Source organism: Lynx rufus, unplaced genomic scaffold (assembly GCF_022079265.1).
Source record: "Lynx rufus isolate CCGP_SWC_20201006 ecotype Redwood Valley unplaced genomic scaffold, mLynRuf1.p SCAF_12, whole genome shotgun sequence".
Taxonomy (NCBI): domain Eukaryota; kingdom Metazoa; phylum Chordata; class Mammalia; order Carnivora; family Felidae; genus Lynx; species Lynx rufus.
In genome coordinates, this window is record NW_025814826.1 from 36,262,900 (window position 1) to 36,279,202 (window position 16,303).

At 35.5% G+C, this 16,303-nt stretch overlaps 1 protein-coding gene across 1 annotated transcript in view; it reads right to left on the reverse strand.

Annotated features, from left to right (window-relative positions):
- CNGB3 (cyclic nucleotide gated channel subunit beta 3) overlaps positions 1-16,303 on the reverse strand; it is a 153,339-nt gene that overhangs the window by 37,331 nt on the left and 99,705 nt on the right. Inside the window, exon 14 of the mRNA XM_047073786.1 lies at positions 1,171-1,254. Coding sequence (XP_046929742.1) covers positions 1,171-1,254 — 84 coding nt within the window. The remainder of the gene's footprint in view (positions 1-1,170; positions 1,255-16,303) is intronic.

Below are 16,303 nucleotides of genomic sequence, written 5' to 3' on the forward strand. Positions count from 1 at the left end.
GTGAACTGTCCAGGGTTTTGGATCATTTCTCATTTCTTTAAACTGCTCATCCTTCTCTACTTTTTATATTTATTATTGATTTCACCACTGATTTAGTCTCTCAAGATATAAAATCCAAAGCCAGCATTCCTTCTCTTCTCCCTTAAGTTAGAAATCAGGGACGTGCAAAAGTGTTCACTGTAGAGTTATTTATAATAACAAACATTTGAAAGTTGATTAGAATATATTCATAGAGTATAATATTATGTAGCTTTAAAAATGAGGTTGTAGAAGATTACTGAATAGTAAATAAAATGTTCATATGATATACAATTACATGACAAAACATAAATGCAGCATGATGTCAATTAAAGAAGATCTTTAAAAAAATTTTTTTTAACAATTATTCATTTTTTGATAGAGACAGCATGAGTGGGGGATGGGCAGAGAGAGAGGGAGACACAAAATCTGAAGCAAGCTCCAGGCTCTGAACTGACAGCACAGAGCCTGATGTGGGGCTGGAACCCATGGACCTGACCGTGAGATCATGACCTGAGCTGAAGTCGGACGCTTAACCAACTGAGCCACCCAGGCGCCCCTGTATGATGTCAATTTTATAACAGAATATTTATCTACATCAATCAGTATAAAAAGATAGGTTGGAATATATGAATAGTGGTTATTTCTGGGTGGTGGAATTTTTGTCTTTATGTTTTTATGTGTTTTCCATTTTAAAAATAATGAGCACGTATTACTTTTGCAATCATAAAAATCATAGTAAAATTGAAAAGAATGTGGCATTAATTATCCATTAATTGGGTGAGCGAAATGGAGTTAACTGATATCTTGCTGAAGACATAAAAAAGGCAGAATCACCTTTCACTTCTATAGCTTTTTTCTCCACTTTAAATATTTGGCATTAACGGGGTGTGGCTATTGATTTACATTTATACAAAGCAACTTTTCACACTACCCGCACTTATACCCTGTAAGTAATGAAATCCATATTGTCTTGTTCCATTTTGAACTCTGAGAGAACATTCTTCTTTTATAAAACTGTGTATCATAATTATTCCTATACTATGGAATTCAGCCTGGAAATTCTGTTTAAACTAAGTTCTTGACCTATGTTTGAACCCCTTAAATGCACTTATTTACTATTTGTGCATTTGAAAGATAGCATGCGCTCACCTTTTTGCAGACAAAGTCACCAGGTAAATAAACAGTGGATTTCAATCTTAGCAACATGTCATATATCATTTGTGTATCACAACCCTAAAGAAAAAAATAACAAAAAGAAAAATAATTTTTACAGACACAGCTACAAAGACAACATTCCAAATAACTTTAAAAGGATATGAAAATAAATAGTAATAAAGATTGTCTGTGTTAACACTAAAACATTAATTGCCAATGAATATGGATTTGTTTTGACCTAAAATTTAGAAAAAAAACCAACCCAATAGTTTGAATGCAAGACTTTGGATCCCTGGTCAGATAGATTTGGGTTCTAATCCTGTCTCCACTACCTATTGCTATGGAATCTCTAATGTCCGCAGTTTCCTAACCTGTTAAATGGGTACTAATTCACAATGATAAAATTTTAGTCATGTAAAACTTAACATAATGATTAACTAATGATGGATATTAATGATTAAGATAATATAAGCGATAATTATTGGTTAATATTAAGATTGACAGATAAAAATCAAAATCTGAATATTTTTATTTTTTATAACATCTTTAATACTTTTGTTAAGTATTATTATTTAACTGTCAAGGCTTCTATGTCTGTCTTTACCAACTTATTTATCTTCTTAAAGGCAGAGTATCTGTATATAATAGATACAAAAGCAGTACCTGTTGAGTGAATGATGTTCATATCCACTTTAATAGTGTAAGAGACGAATTTGATTTGTTAGGATATGTGTCTAGATTTGTGGTGTGCCCAAAGAATTATAATTTATTGGGACACTTGGGTGGCTCAATCGGTTTAAGCATCTGACTCTTGATATCAGCTCAGGTCATGATTGCACAGTTTGTGAGACTGAGCCCCACAACCAGGCTGTGCATTAACAATGTGGAGCCTGCTTAGGATTCTCTCTCCCTCTCTGCCACTTGTGCTTTTTCTCAAAATAAATAAACATTAAAAAAAGATTATAATTTATCTATTATGATACGGCAAAGAAGAATTGACAGATGCTTCAAAAATGTTTTTGCATAGTGATTTTGAATCTTTTGCTTTTGCCAAATATTGTTACTTATTTTTCTCTCATAGCTGCTTTTCTTTTGTGATTGGTCCTGCCCATCCCTTAGGGAAACTATTATTTTGCAGAAAACTAGTCATAGTCAGTAGCAGAGGAATGAGGAGGAGACACAAAGGGCGTACTCCCAATTTGTGGATTGGATGATCATTCTTTTAGCAATCACGAGTTTTCCATAATGACACGAGTCTTTTAGCAAACACTTGACCTAGATCCATCTGAAATTTAGACGTCGGGTTTGCTGAATGATAAGGAAAGTTAATAATTTATGATTGAAGTATCTTCATGTAGCCATTGGTGAGGAGCATTCAAATGAATGTGAAGTTAGAATTTTAAAAACTTATGTGAGAAAGTATAGCTTTTGGTTATCCAGGATAGAAAAAAAGGCCAAGGCCGACAAGAATACCTTAATACAGCCCAACAAAAATTGATGAAAACTGCTATGAGCAAGCTTTTTTACATGCCCTTGGAGCTATGAAAGATGAAAGAGAGTAAGCTAGTTGGGATGATGTTTTAAGTAAACAGAAAAGCTGTTATTGATGATCGAAGTGAATCATGTTATAAGACATTCCAGTTAAATATCTATAAAACTTTTAAAAGGAGGGGCAATTACAACTTCCTGGGAGTGGGGATAAGAGGGTAGGGAAGCATCAAGAAGTTGCTCATATGGATAGCACAATTTGAGTCAGTTGAAGAGGAGTATAATTTGTATTTGCAAAAACACAGAAAGGTTTTTATATGTAAAGGAAAATTTGCCTTTTCTTACCATGTTATGTATTTTTTTGTGCAACGTATATGATTTTTATTTATATTTGTTTTATTCCTACCATGTCTCATAGGTTATCATATTTACTAAAGCAAATGACAAACATTAATTTCTTTCTAAATATTGTGCTTATTTTGTTTTTAGTAAAAATTATCTAAATATATGGCTCATATACCTGATTTCTTTTAAAGCTGTCATTGGTTCAGAGTAATTTCATTTTGTAAACTGGTGTTCTGATCACTCAGAACTCTTAAAAACACATACAAACTTTGGATTCATCTTAGGATCTCTCCCACTAAAGAAAGTTCATGTTCTTGATGTTTTAGAGAAAATTCATTAGAAATATATTTCAAAGTTAAGCTTAAACATGTTTGGAGTATCATTGCAATGGAGCTAACTCTCAATTATTCATATTCATGGATAAGAATAACACTATAAATAATCAGAAATAGAAGATCTAAACAAATCCACTTACATTTATTTTCATATGTGCAATTTGAATATTTTGGCATTAAGTTTTACAATCCTAATTATAATTTTAGGCCAAAATTAAATTTTCATTCCTTGAGAAATTCCTACTGGAATGAACTTTGATGAAAATTCCCAGCTGTACTAAATAATATTCATAGGAGTTATTAATGATTTTAAATGTTTTCCTATAACCATAATTCTTGTTCTGTAAATGCACAGAGATGTGTGTGCAGTATTTTTTACAGTACTGGAAAAATTGGAAACAATATAATGCCAATCTGTGGACAGATAAAAATGTTGAAGATTTGTAAGTTGGATTACCATACAGTGGTTAAAATAAATAATTCAGATCTCTGGGGCGCCTGGGTGGCGCAGTCGGTTAAGCGTCCGACTTCAGCCAGGTCACGAGCTCACGGTCCGTGAGTTCGAGCCCCGCGTCAGGCTCTGGGCTGATGGCTCAGAGCCTGGAGCCTGTTTCCCATTCTGTGTCTCCCTCTCTCTCTGCCCCTCCCCCGTTCATGCTCTGTCTCTCTCTGTCCCAAAAATAAATAAACGTTGAAAAAAAAAATTAAAAAAAAAATAATTCAGATCTCTGTATATACAGATATGATTGAACTCGACAAAAAATGTGAGCTGCACACAAAAGTAAGGTGTAGAATATATTCAATATGACTCCAGCTATGAGAAAGTTACACAAAATAGACCTTGATGTTTATATAAAGTAAAATTATAAAAATGAGGATTAGATGGATACCCTTGAAATCATCCTAATGGCCACCTCTGGGAAGCGGAGGAGAATGGAATTGGGGAGAAGAATGGATGAGATGTCAGCTTGACTTTTATTAATTTTAATGAAAATAAAGTAAAACACACATCCTGAGATCGTTTGTAGGAACAGAATGTCCTTTGAGGAGGAATACGTTTCATCTTTTCTTTCTATCCTTCAGGTTAGCTCACAGGCAGAAAGCACTAAAAAAGGAAACCCAATCCATGAAAGTGTTAGACCAAACTAGGAGATAAGCTCTAAAATAGATAAGCAAACAATTATTGTTTTCCTCAGTCGAAATGTGTAAGTGCTTACAAGAATAACTTTTAGCTTATAGTTTCGATTTCCTCAAAGAAAAACATCTGAACTGTTATAAATATGAATTTTTATTAACACATTTGCATAGAATATGTATCAATTTATGTAAACGGAACATAGTAGCTGTATGTAATAAAAACTTACAGTTTACATTTTATCAATGAAGTGATTCTGTTTCCTAAATGCTTCATGGACAGGTGCCACTGGCCTTGGGGCCGCTGTGATCTAGAACTAGGTCCTTCTCATCTGTACTTAGATGTAGCTAATGAAATTTGCATTATGAAGTTGTTATAGTTTATGTATATGAGAACAATTATCCCCACCCTTTGAAAATGATTATATTCTTGGGATACACTTTGCTCCACTATTGTGTATAAAAAGAGTTACATCCCAGGGCTACTATTTTCTTTCTTTGTAATGGCAGCTCCATTTCTTTTATAGAAGCCATTAGGAAATTTTCTGATTTACTGGAAGTGAGAGCACAGTCATTGTTTCATAAATGTACTTTTTTCTATAAAGTAAGAGTACCTGTATAAGTATCAACATTAACATTATATTAATAACGTTTGTATTAAATTTTACTATTTTCTTATCTTTACTGGTTTTATTCTTTCAACCTTCCTGTGATGCCTGGCATTAATTAATTTGTTATTACTCCTGGTTATTGATGAAGGGACGGAGGCTCAGGAAGTCTATTGACTATTTCCCTAAGGTCACACATGCAATAGATGTCAGAGAAAGAGAATCACCAGTGTGTGTGTATGTTGTTGTTGTTGTTGTCTTTTAAATCTATCTTCTGAGCAACTGAGGACTGGGTATGTGTATTATTCACTTTTGTACCCCCAATGTCTCACCAGTATTTGGGGCATGCTAAGCACTAAATAAACATGGGCTGATGTATAAAATGAAGTTGTTAGAGATTATTCCATTTGCAACAATGGGAAATTCAGTGCTATATGAATATGTGCCACAGATTTGAATAAAGATTCTGGAGATCTGGACAGAGTTAGGAGAAATTCTATTTTTATTTTATTCAAAATATAACATATAGATTAGATGGTGGTTCCTGTACCCAGAAAGTTCTTTTAATAATGGTAAGCTCTGAACACAACTGAAAAGCTGGTAACATTTATTTTTGGAATGACTACTTTCTCAGTCCTGTAGGATGCCTCCAGTTCTGGGCTTATTCCTGCTTAAGTTCTTTGAAACAGAACTTAAGATGTTATCAGTAATTTATAACTCACTGTGACTTTAAGTCATCCTTAAGTATAAACAATAGTCTTCCTTGGGCTTTTCTCAGCTCAGACTTATTTATTATAAAAGGAAATGCTTTGTCCCATCTTAAACTCCATTCCTATTAAGAAAGTGATGGGTGATATGTGTAGAGCAGGGAGTTCTAAATCCAGTTGCCCATGCTATTGACTATGCCAGTCATGTACTTATTGGAAGCTGTTGGAGGCAATGAAGTCAAATGTGATAATAATTTGCAAGTTACTATGTCATAACTTTTTGAGTTCTAAGTCATGTTGGACCCAACCCTATGCTCAATATTTGCAAACACTTGTAAAGGTCACGTCCATCAAGTGTTCCTTGAGAACTGACAATAATTATATTTTTTCTGAGCTTCAGTATCACATAGTCAAAGTGGGAAAGTCACAAGTTGAGTGAAACCCTGTGGATAAATCCAATCCATCTTCCTATGTTCAAGCAGGGCCACATGAAGAAGATGATTTTACCAGTGTAGAAACTCATGTGTGATTGAATCAGTTTTATTTTTCAGTTAGTAATATGGTAATAACAACAGAATTTACTATGTGGCAGGAATTGATATAAGCATTTCATGTTTTGAGTCACTTCATCATTGCACAACCAAGGGCGTTATTATTTAGAATTTCCCCACCTTATTGAGAGTCACTGGAGACTAAGGAATATAGGGGTATAATATCTGGAGTGCCCCACTAATGCTTTAGACAGAGTAACTGTTCAGGGTGTATAGTTGAATGGAATTTATCTGGGTCATAATCTCATTGTTGAAAATACTTTAAAAAGTCTAGCAACAATACCTTATTACTGATACCACCAGGGTAAGAATATAGCTAAAAAAAATGAAATGTAGTAAGTCTAATTGTAATGCTCTGATTTGAAACCCTTCAGAAAAAATATGTGGTGGCGTAACTGCTTAGGATGTTACTACTGTGGGGTCCGTGTGATTGGTAGAAATAATGGTGTCATTTCCATTCTGTTCCTGACTCAGTCTGTCACTCTCATAGAAAACTCTTCACCTGCATCTTTCCTACCCCTGAAGCCAAAGCCTTTCCAGACCTCGCTTGCCTCATAATCACAATGAGTCATGGGTCCCAGTGAGGTGTCCTGTTTGGGATCAGTTCTGCAGTTTTACTTTAGAAGCAAATAGTGAGAAATGGTGTGCTCTCCTTGACAGACTGGTGGTGCCTACATTCTCATTTTGGTATCTCTGGATCCCTGATTTCTTACTGTTAAGCTCTGTTTCGAAGAGATAAGATTTAAATTCTGACCACTAGGTGGAGCAATAGAACTTTTATTAAATTCTCTCTGATTGATGGTAATTTAGAGTTAGAGGCAAAATGTGATTTCCCTAGCATTTTATTTGATAAAAGATATTTAAAAATCGTAATCAAAATAATAGATCATAAGAAAGTAGAGAAAACTGCCCAACCTTATAGAAATGATGTGTTCCTTATTAGCTTAATACTTGAGCTTGGGCTGTAATAACATGCAATCTGCAGGGAAGAGAGCCATTTTTGTGAAAAAATTAAAAAAAAATATTATGACTATTCATCTCTAAGCTCTTTAGAAACTCTTAAAACACCATGTAGAAGAAGCAAATCTTACTAATTAGCCACAACTGATTGAAGCAAAGTTTTAGTAAAATCCTGTTACTCTCATTCTATTTGCCTTGACTGAGAGAAAAAAGAACCACATGAGATTCAGGGTTTTTTCTTAGGAGGATAGGAAAGTGTGTGTGAATTTAGGTATCTGGGTGTGAAATTGATGTGCTAATACTAATTCTGTGAAATTGCTGAAGAATTGCCATGAGCTAGCATTGTTTTTTGCCCCTAGGAAAAATTTCTCTGGTTCCTCAGCATCTTATCACTTATCCAACTAAGGTTGCTGGGGAATTGAAAACCAGCATCATAAATGGGTTAAGTTCATAGACTGTGGGGTAAGAAAAATTTGTGTTCAAACCCTCTCTCATTGTTTTGAGATCTATGGCCTCAGTCAGGTAAGTAATTTGCACTTTCTGTAAAATGGAGATACTAATAAAACATTTGTTAGAGGTGTGTTGTGAGAATTAATTGACAGAAGCAGATAATACAGTGTAGTACACAGTCAGAACTCCATAAACAGCAGCTATTATTATTTTTGAGAAGACACATGTATCAATTTTCAAATTTGGCATTAGCAATAGCTTGGTTTCTTATCTTTGACTTGATTATATTACATATAGTTCTGACAGTGCTTGGGGACCCTGATGGTTAATTTTATGTGTCAATTTGGCTAGGCCATGGACTTCTCAGATATATAGTCAAACACCAAATGTTACTGTGAAGATATTTTTTGGATGAGATTAATATTTAAATCATTAGGTTATGAGTAAACTGTGGTATACTCCATTATATGGGTGTGACTTATCCAATCAGTTGAAGGCGTTAAGAGAAAAAAAAGACTGAAGTCTTCTGAGGAAGACAGAATTGTGTTTCCAGACTATTTTTGGACTTGAGCTGCAACATTAACTCTTCTCATGGTCTCCAGCCTGCTAGCTTGCCCTGCAGGTTTTGAAGTTACCAACCCTGATGATTATATTAGCCAGTTTCTTACAATAAATCTGTCTCTCTCTCTCCCTCTCTCTCTCTCTCTGCATATCTTATTGGTTCTATTTCTCTGGAATATCCTGACTAATGTAGAGGCCATGAAAGATTGGGTATAGCAAGGTTTATGGTAACAGTAATGAGATTGAAGGATCAAAAACAGTATGGACAATTTTCATGTAATGTTGTTCATATTATGATTTATAATACTCCATTATTATATTACTTTTGCTAAAGCATTACAACACTCACTGTTCCACTAATATGTAAACAAATTTCACAAGGCTAAAAGGAAAGGAATATAAGCACATTTGTGCTTTTTGCAGTTTTAAAGAAATTTGAATATAACATAAAATTAAAGCAACAGATATATGTCTTTTGAAAAAACTCGAAGCAAGGTTATTTAGCATAGAATCATTCCCTGCAAACAAATTCTACTAGATCTGTATCCATTGTCAAATGTACAAAATGGAGAAAAGTCCATATGAAAATTTTGACTGAAGGCCCAAGAAACAAACTTAAAATATCCCTGAAGGCATCTTAAAATAAATCTTCGTAAGTTAAATGATTTTCAAATACTTTTTATTTCCCCTAATCTGGAAGATTGAAAAGACACAAAACATGCCTGCTAGCCTCCAATCTTGGTGCCAGATCTCTCTCTCTTTTTTCTCTGTCTCTTTTTCTCTCTCTTTCTGTTGGCCTGCCTTTTAAAGATATGGAAAATTCACTTTCAGGAAGAATTCAAGGTATGGAGGTTTTCAACAGTTGACAGTCATCTTTCTTTGTTACTCTTGGATATCCTGGTCTATTCAGTGTAGTTCCATTTCTTGTCTTTGTAAAACTGAAATCTACACTGTCAGTTTCCTGCTTTCTAGCTTTCTTTCCTTATAGGATTGGGCCCATACTATCTACAGGCTTCACTGACCTTTCCAGATTCATCTTTCGTTATCATTCTATGCACTGGCCGTAACTTCTTATTCTGTAAACAGGTTATAATTTCCCATGCTTGTGATAATAAGAAGGCTCCTGCCCAGGAGCTTCCACTTCCTCACCCTGTAGATTCCTAAGCATCTTTTGCACACACATACTTCAAATGTTCTCTCCATTGTGCACTCAGCCAGAGAGCATAGGTGATACTCTGCGAATGTATGTAACTGATAGAAGCAACACCAGAGTCAGTTGGGTATAACTTATGAGGTAAGGGTGTAGGATTACCATTCAGCCTATTTTCGCCTTAAGAAAAATAACAAATTTGTATAAACTACTAAGACTGCCTTCACGAAAATAAATTTAGAAAAATCCCATACCTATTCATTTTCTACTTCATTTAGCTTTAGAAAAAAATAACCTTTTTTACTTAACAGAAATATAAGTGGAAATGGGTTCTTTCAGGAAGAAAATGAATTTTTAATGGAAATGTCAGGAAAGAATGAATCTAAGTTTATATATAACATTAGTAAGATGTGAAGATTTAACATTTTTTTCTCGATCAGATTTTGCTGATTTTATGGATTAAAAAAAATATATGTTAGCCTCAGAAAAAACTCTGAGGCTAAAAACTGATAATTTTCCAAATTAGAGATAATCCCATAAAAGTCATTGGTACATAATTTAAAGGTTTTGTTTTGTTTTTAAAAGAGAGACAATTATGTTACTTATTCTCAATTAAGCTAGTCATTAAGGTATAGAGAATTTTATAACATTTAAGAAATGTTTATTTATTTTTTGGAGAGGAGGGGCAGAGAGAGAGGGAGACAGAAGATCTAAAGTGAGCTTTGCGCTGACAGTAGAAAGCCCGATGTGGGGCTTGAACTCATGAACTGTGAGATTATGACCTGAGCTGAAGTGAGAGGCTTATCCAACTGAGCCACCCAGGTGCCCTGAGAGTTTTATAACATTTTAAAATGCTATTAAAATAATTTAGCTTCATGGCTTTCATATCTTTTTTGACCATACCCTACAGTAACACAGATATTTATGTTGAGCTCAGTATACACATATTTATATGTGCTTTAATTTAATTTACTTTAATTTATTTTATTAAAAAAAGTTTATTTGTTTTAAGAGAGAGAGAGCATGAGCAGGGGAGGCGCAGAGAGAGGGAGAGAGAGAATCTTAAGCAGGCTGCATGCTGCCAGTGAGGGGCCCGATGCAGGTCTTGATTCCATGAACCATGAGATCATGACTTGAGCTGAAACTAAGACACTTAACTGACTGAGCCACCCAGGTCCCTATTTTCTTTTATTTTTAAAGTAGGCATCATGTCCAGCACAGGTGTGGGGTTTGAACTCACAACCCTGAGATCAAGACCTGAGCTGATATTAAGAGTTGGATGCTTAACTGACTGAACCACCCAGGACCCCATATATATGTGCATTTAAAGGTAAATAAAAGAAACAAACATTTCATAATATAATACCTACCCTTACTTATGTGTGAAGTACTCTGATATTTTCTCTTCTATTTTACATGCTTGTTGTGACCCCCTTAACTGAATTCATGATCCCCCCAGTGGATTGTAATCTGCAGCTTGAAAACCATTTATTTAGTTGAACCTGCTAACCAATGGAGGAATCTCTCTCCCAGTTTCCCTGATAGAAGATCAGAAAACTGTACACATTCCATGATGCTTCTACTTCACTGGAGCTTCCACTGTGGGAGTCTCACTAGAAATTAGAAATTACTTTCCAACTAGAAAACTACTTTCATATAATCTCAGTAGTTGGCCCCAGTGCTTCTTCTCCTCCCCACACCCCTTCTCTCTCCCCACGGCCCCTCCCTCCCTTCCTTGCTAAGTAGCTATTCTCTGTCTAAAACTGTGCTGTGTCCAGTGAGTATCAAGACTATTAGGACCAAGCTTGCTCTCCAAGAGGTTTTACTTCTCTGTACAGGGCCTGTTGCTCAGAAATGGAGTTTACAGTTGAGTGTTATTTTGCTAAACAATATAGAGTAAGTCTCATTCCTTATCCATATAAGTGACTTTAATATATGTAACCTCTGCTCCTCTTGAATTTATTTTTTCCCATAACTAAACATCCCATAACTAAACATTTTTGTTTGAGGCCATTCTTCTTTTTTTAATGGAAGCATATGTATAAGAAGTAAAATATACAAATTTTAAGAGACAGTTGAATCAGTTTTGACAAATGAACACACTGTAGCTTCCATAGCAAGACAAAAAATTTCACCCCACAAGGTCCCCTTATGCCTCTTCCTAGTCAGTATCTTCACCCGTGCTCCCCACTAGAAGCAACTGTTGATTTGATTTGTATTATCATAAAATAATATTATTTTTAAGATCATCTTCTCACTATTTCCTTGGTTCACTATTCAACTCCTACCTCTTACCAGTAACTCTTAGCTTATCTACCTTGTAAAAGTTCTTAAAACGGGTTATTTGCAATGTGATAGGTTAATCCAGATGTAGTTAAAATAATCAAGAAAACCAAATTCTGTTTGGTATAGCATTATACCAAATACAAACATGTATTATAACATTATAATACATAACTCTGTTGATTTATACAGAGTTTGAGGTCAGCAAAAATGCCCAGGTGTAAAAAAAATGTTGTGAAACTAGCTATGGCTCTTTTATATGTGTAATATTTCAATTTTCAGTCTAAATTTGGAACTTTACTTTTATGCTGTTGAAGTTAATCTTGGTTTTGCTCATTGTTTCAAAGTATTCAGTTAATTTTTAGTTTTTTAATAGAACACATTTTATTTTATTTTATTAAAGTTTATTTATTTATTTTGAGAGAGAGAGAGAGAGAGAGAGCTGAAGGGGCAGAGAGAGGGAGAGAAAAAGAATCTGAAGCAGGCTCTGCATTATCAGTGTAAAGCCTGATGTGGGGCTCAAACCCACGAACTGCAAGATCATGACCTGTGCTGAAGCAGGATGCTTAACTGATGGAGCCACCCAGACGCCCCTATAATCTAACACATTTTAAACTGTTCCTTCTTACTTTGTGTCATCTGCCAATTTTAAAATCACATGGTTTATATCTTCACCAAAATCTGGATGGAAATCTAGAAGGATATACCAAGAAAAGAGTCCTAGGATACAGACTTAACTCTAGTATCCTATGGAGCCGAGGTGAGCCTAACACTGGGAGTGACTCTGCCCAACCATTTTACCATACAGCTTCTGCTTCTTCATTTTGTCCCCAATGGTGTTGATTATGTATTTTCAAGGCATATGTTTCTGTCTGGATTACATCTTCTTTTCTGTCTACACTTTTCAACCTAGGGGATCACATCCAGTCCCATGGCTTAAAATACATCAATATGTTAATATGCACAAATTTATTACTTCAGCTTGGATATCTCCCCTGAACTCGGATTTATTTATCAAACTGCCTACATGACATTTCATCTGGAGGTCTAACTCCCACCTCAAACAAACACATCCCAAAACAGAGGCCATTTCTAACCCCCTCACCCTTCAATTACTCCAAAATTTCTTATTTTGCAAATGATATATTTGTTCTTCATGTTCCTCAGGCTTAAATCCATGGAGTCAGCTTTGCTTCCTTTCTCTCCCTGTCTCTGTCTCTCTCTCCCTTCACACTATCAACAGCAAAAACTTGGGCCTCTTCCTTTGAATATGTCCAATATTTGGCCACTTCCTAACAATTCTACTCCTACTACTCTGGATCTGGTGTCTATCCTGTCTTCTATGGATGGTTGCAGTAAACCCTATGTGGCCTCCCTGCTTCCACATTTGCTTCCATGGTCTATCTATTATCCACATTATAGGAGAGACGATCCCTTCAAACTGATCTTAAATAGGTCACTTTCTGCCTAAGGTCTTCAGTGGTTTTTGCATCTCACAGTACAATCCAAGGTCTATTCTACAGCTTCCAAGATCCTCTATTAACTTACCGTCCCCCTTGACCTCCCTTTCTTTTATTCTCCTCGGACTATTCTTGCTTTCTATCACTGTGCCCTTGCTTCAGCTACCCTGGCCCCCTTTCAGGATGTTGCTGGCTCAGGGCTTCATCTTGTCTATTCTCCTGTAATATTGCCTTTCTGCCCATCCCTCCTTTCCCTCCTCCAATATCTGCATGGCTCATTTCCTTGCCTCCTGTAGTCCTTTGCTTAAATACTCCATTGTACTTTATCAGAGCAGCCTTTATTGACCAGTACCCTCCTCATCCGCCTTAGTCTGCTTAATTTTGTTCATAGAATTATCACCTCAAAACATATTTCATATTTATTTTTTATTTTCCTCTTTGGGATTTAGGCTCCATGTAGCAAGTATTTATTTTCAACAAAGTGGCTAAAATGATGCCTGGAACATGGTAGGAACTTAACAAATATCTGCTGAATGAACAGATAATCAAATAGATAAATCAGTGCCATGCCACACACAGAATTAAATGTTAATGAGAAAAGTTTACATGCAGTACATTGCATTAAGAAGAGGAGAAAGTAGTAAAATTAAAGATGCTCAAAAAGTTAAAAATTTCTTTGTTATTCATTCCCCCCCCCCCCAAAAAGCTTCTAAATTTGAATTTGGCCATCTAAAAACTCTAAATCCAAAGTATTTGTGACAGAAGACATGGTTAGGCACAATTCTCTGATTGTCAGACCAATCCAGAGCTAATTTGGGTCTTGTCTGTCACTCATTGCCAAGGTACATTCATAAATGGGAAATTGTGTGCATAGTAGCAAAGACATAAAGCTATAGAGCTTAATTACATTTAAATTAATTCAAGAAGAGCCTGAAAAACTCTTTTCCCTCCGCAATTAAGAGAGAGTGGCTTCTAAAGAAGAAGTCATCTCATCATACTCTATATGGAAAACCCAAAAGATTCCACCAAAAAACTGCTAGAATTGATTCATGAACTCAGCAAAGTGGCAGGATATAAAATCAATGCACAGAAATCGGTTGCATTCCTATACACCAACAATGAAGTGACAGAAAGAGAAATCAAGGAATCTATCCCATTTACAGTTGCACCAAAAAACATAAAATACCTAGGAATAAATCTAACCAAAGAGGTGAAAAATCTATACCCTGAAAATTATAGAAAACTTATGAAAGAAATTGAAGAAGACACAAAAAAATGGGAAAAGATTCCATGCTCCTGTATAGGAAGAACAAATATTGTTAAAATGTCAATACTACCCAAAGCAATCTACATATTCAATGCAATCCCTATCAAAATAATGCCAGCATTCTTCACAGAGCTAGAACAAATAATCCTAATATTTGTATGGAACCACAAAAGACCCCGAATAGTCAAAGCAATCTTGAAAAAGAAAACCAAAGCAGGAGGCATCACAATCCCAGATTTCAAGCTATACTACAAAGCTGTAATCATCAAGACAGTATGGTACTGGCACAAGAACAGACACTCAGAACAGAATAGAGAACCCAGTAATGGACCCACAAACATATGGCCAATTAATCTTTGACAAAGCAGGAGAGAATATCCAATGGAATAAAGACAGTCTCTTCAGCAAGTGGTGCTGGGAAAACTGGACAGCAACATGAAGAAGAATGAACCTGGACCACTTTCTTACACCATACACAAAAATAAACTCAAAATGGGTGAAAGACCTCAATGTAAGACAGGAAGCCATAAAAATCCTCGAGGAGCAAGCAGGCAAAAACCTCTCTGATCTTGCCCGCAGCAACTTCTTACTCAACACATCTCTGGAGGCAAGGGAAACAAAAGCAAGAATGAACTACTGGGACCTCATCAAAATAAAAAGCTTCTGCACAGCAAAGGAAACAAGCAGCAAAACTAAAAGGCAACCGACAGAATGGGAGAAGATATTTGCAAATGACATATCACATAAAGGGTTAGTATCCAAAATCTATAAAGAACTCATCAAACTCAACACCCAAAAAACAAATAATCCAGTGAAGAAATGGGCAAAAGACATGAATAGACACTTCTGCAAAGAAGACATCCAGATGGCAAACACATGAAAAAATGCTCAGCATCACTCATCATCAGGGAAATACAAATCAAAACTACAATGAGATACCACCTTACATCTGTCAGAATGGCTAACATTACCAACTCAGGCAACAACAGATATTGGCGAGGATGTGGAGAAAGAGGATCTCTTTTGCATTGTTGGTGGGAATGCAAGCTGGTGCAGCCACTCTGGAAAACACTATGGAGGTTCCTCAAAAAAAAACTAAAAATAGAACTACCCTATGACCCAGCATTGCACTACTAGGCATTTATCCAAGGGATACAGGTGTGCTGTTTCGAAGGGACACATGCACCCCCATGTTTATAGCAGCACTATCAACAACAGCCAAAGTATGGAAAGAGACCAAATGTCCATCGATGGATGACTGGATAAAGAAGATGTGGTATATATAGACAATGGAGTCTTACTCAGCAATCAAAAAGAATGAAATCTTGCCATTTGCAACTACGTGGATGGAACTGGAGGGTATTATGCTAAGTGAAATTAGTCAGAGAAAGCAAATATCATATGACTTTACTCATATGAGGACTTTAAGAGACAAAACAGATGAACATAAGGGAAGGGAAACAAAAATAATATAAAAACGGGGAGGGGGACAAAACATAAGAGACTCATAAATATGGAGAACAAACTGAGGGTTACTGGAGGGGTTGTGTGAGAGGGGATGGGCTAAATGGGTAAGGGGCACTAAGGAATCTACTCCTGAAATCATTGTTGCACTGTATGCTAATTTGGATATAAATTTTAAAAAATAAAAAATAAAATAAAAAAAATAAAGAAGTCATCTGTCAAAGACAGACCCAGTTTATTTGACTCTAACTTCACGTAAATTCTCCAGATTGCTGATTTTGTTAAAACATAAGGCAATAAAAATAATAAATCTGTATACAGTAAGAGCTTAGACTTTACAGAGAAATTGATATGGTGTTTTTCT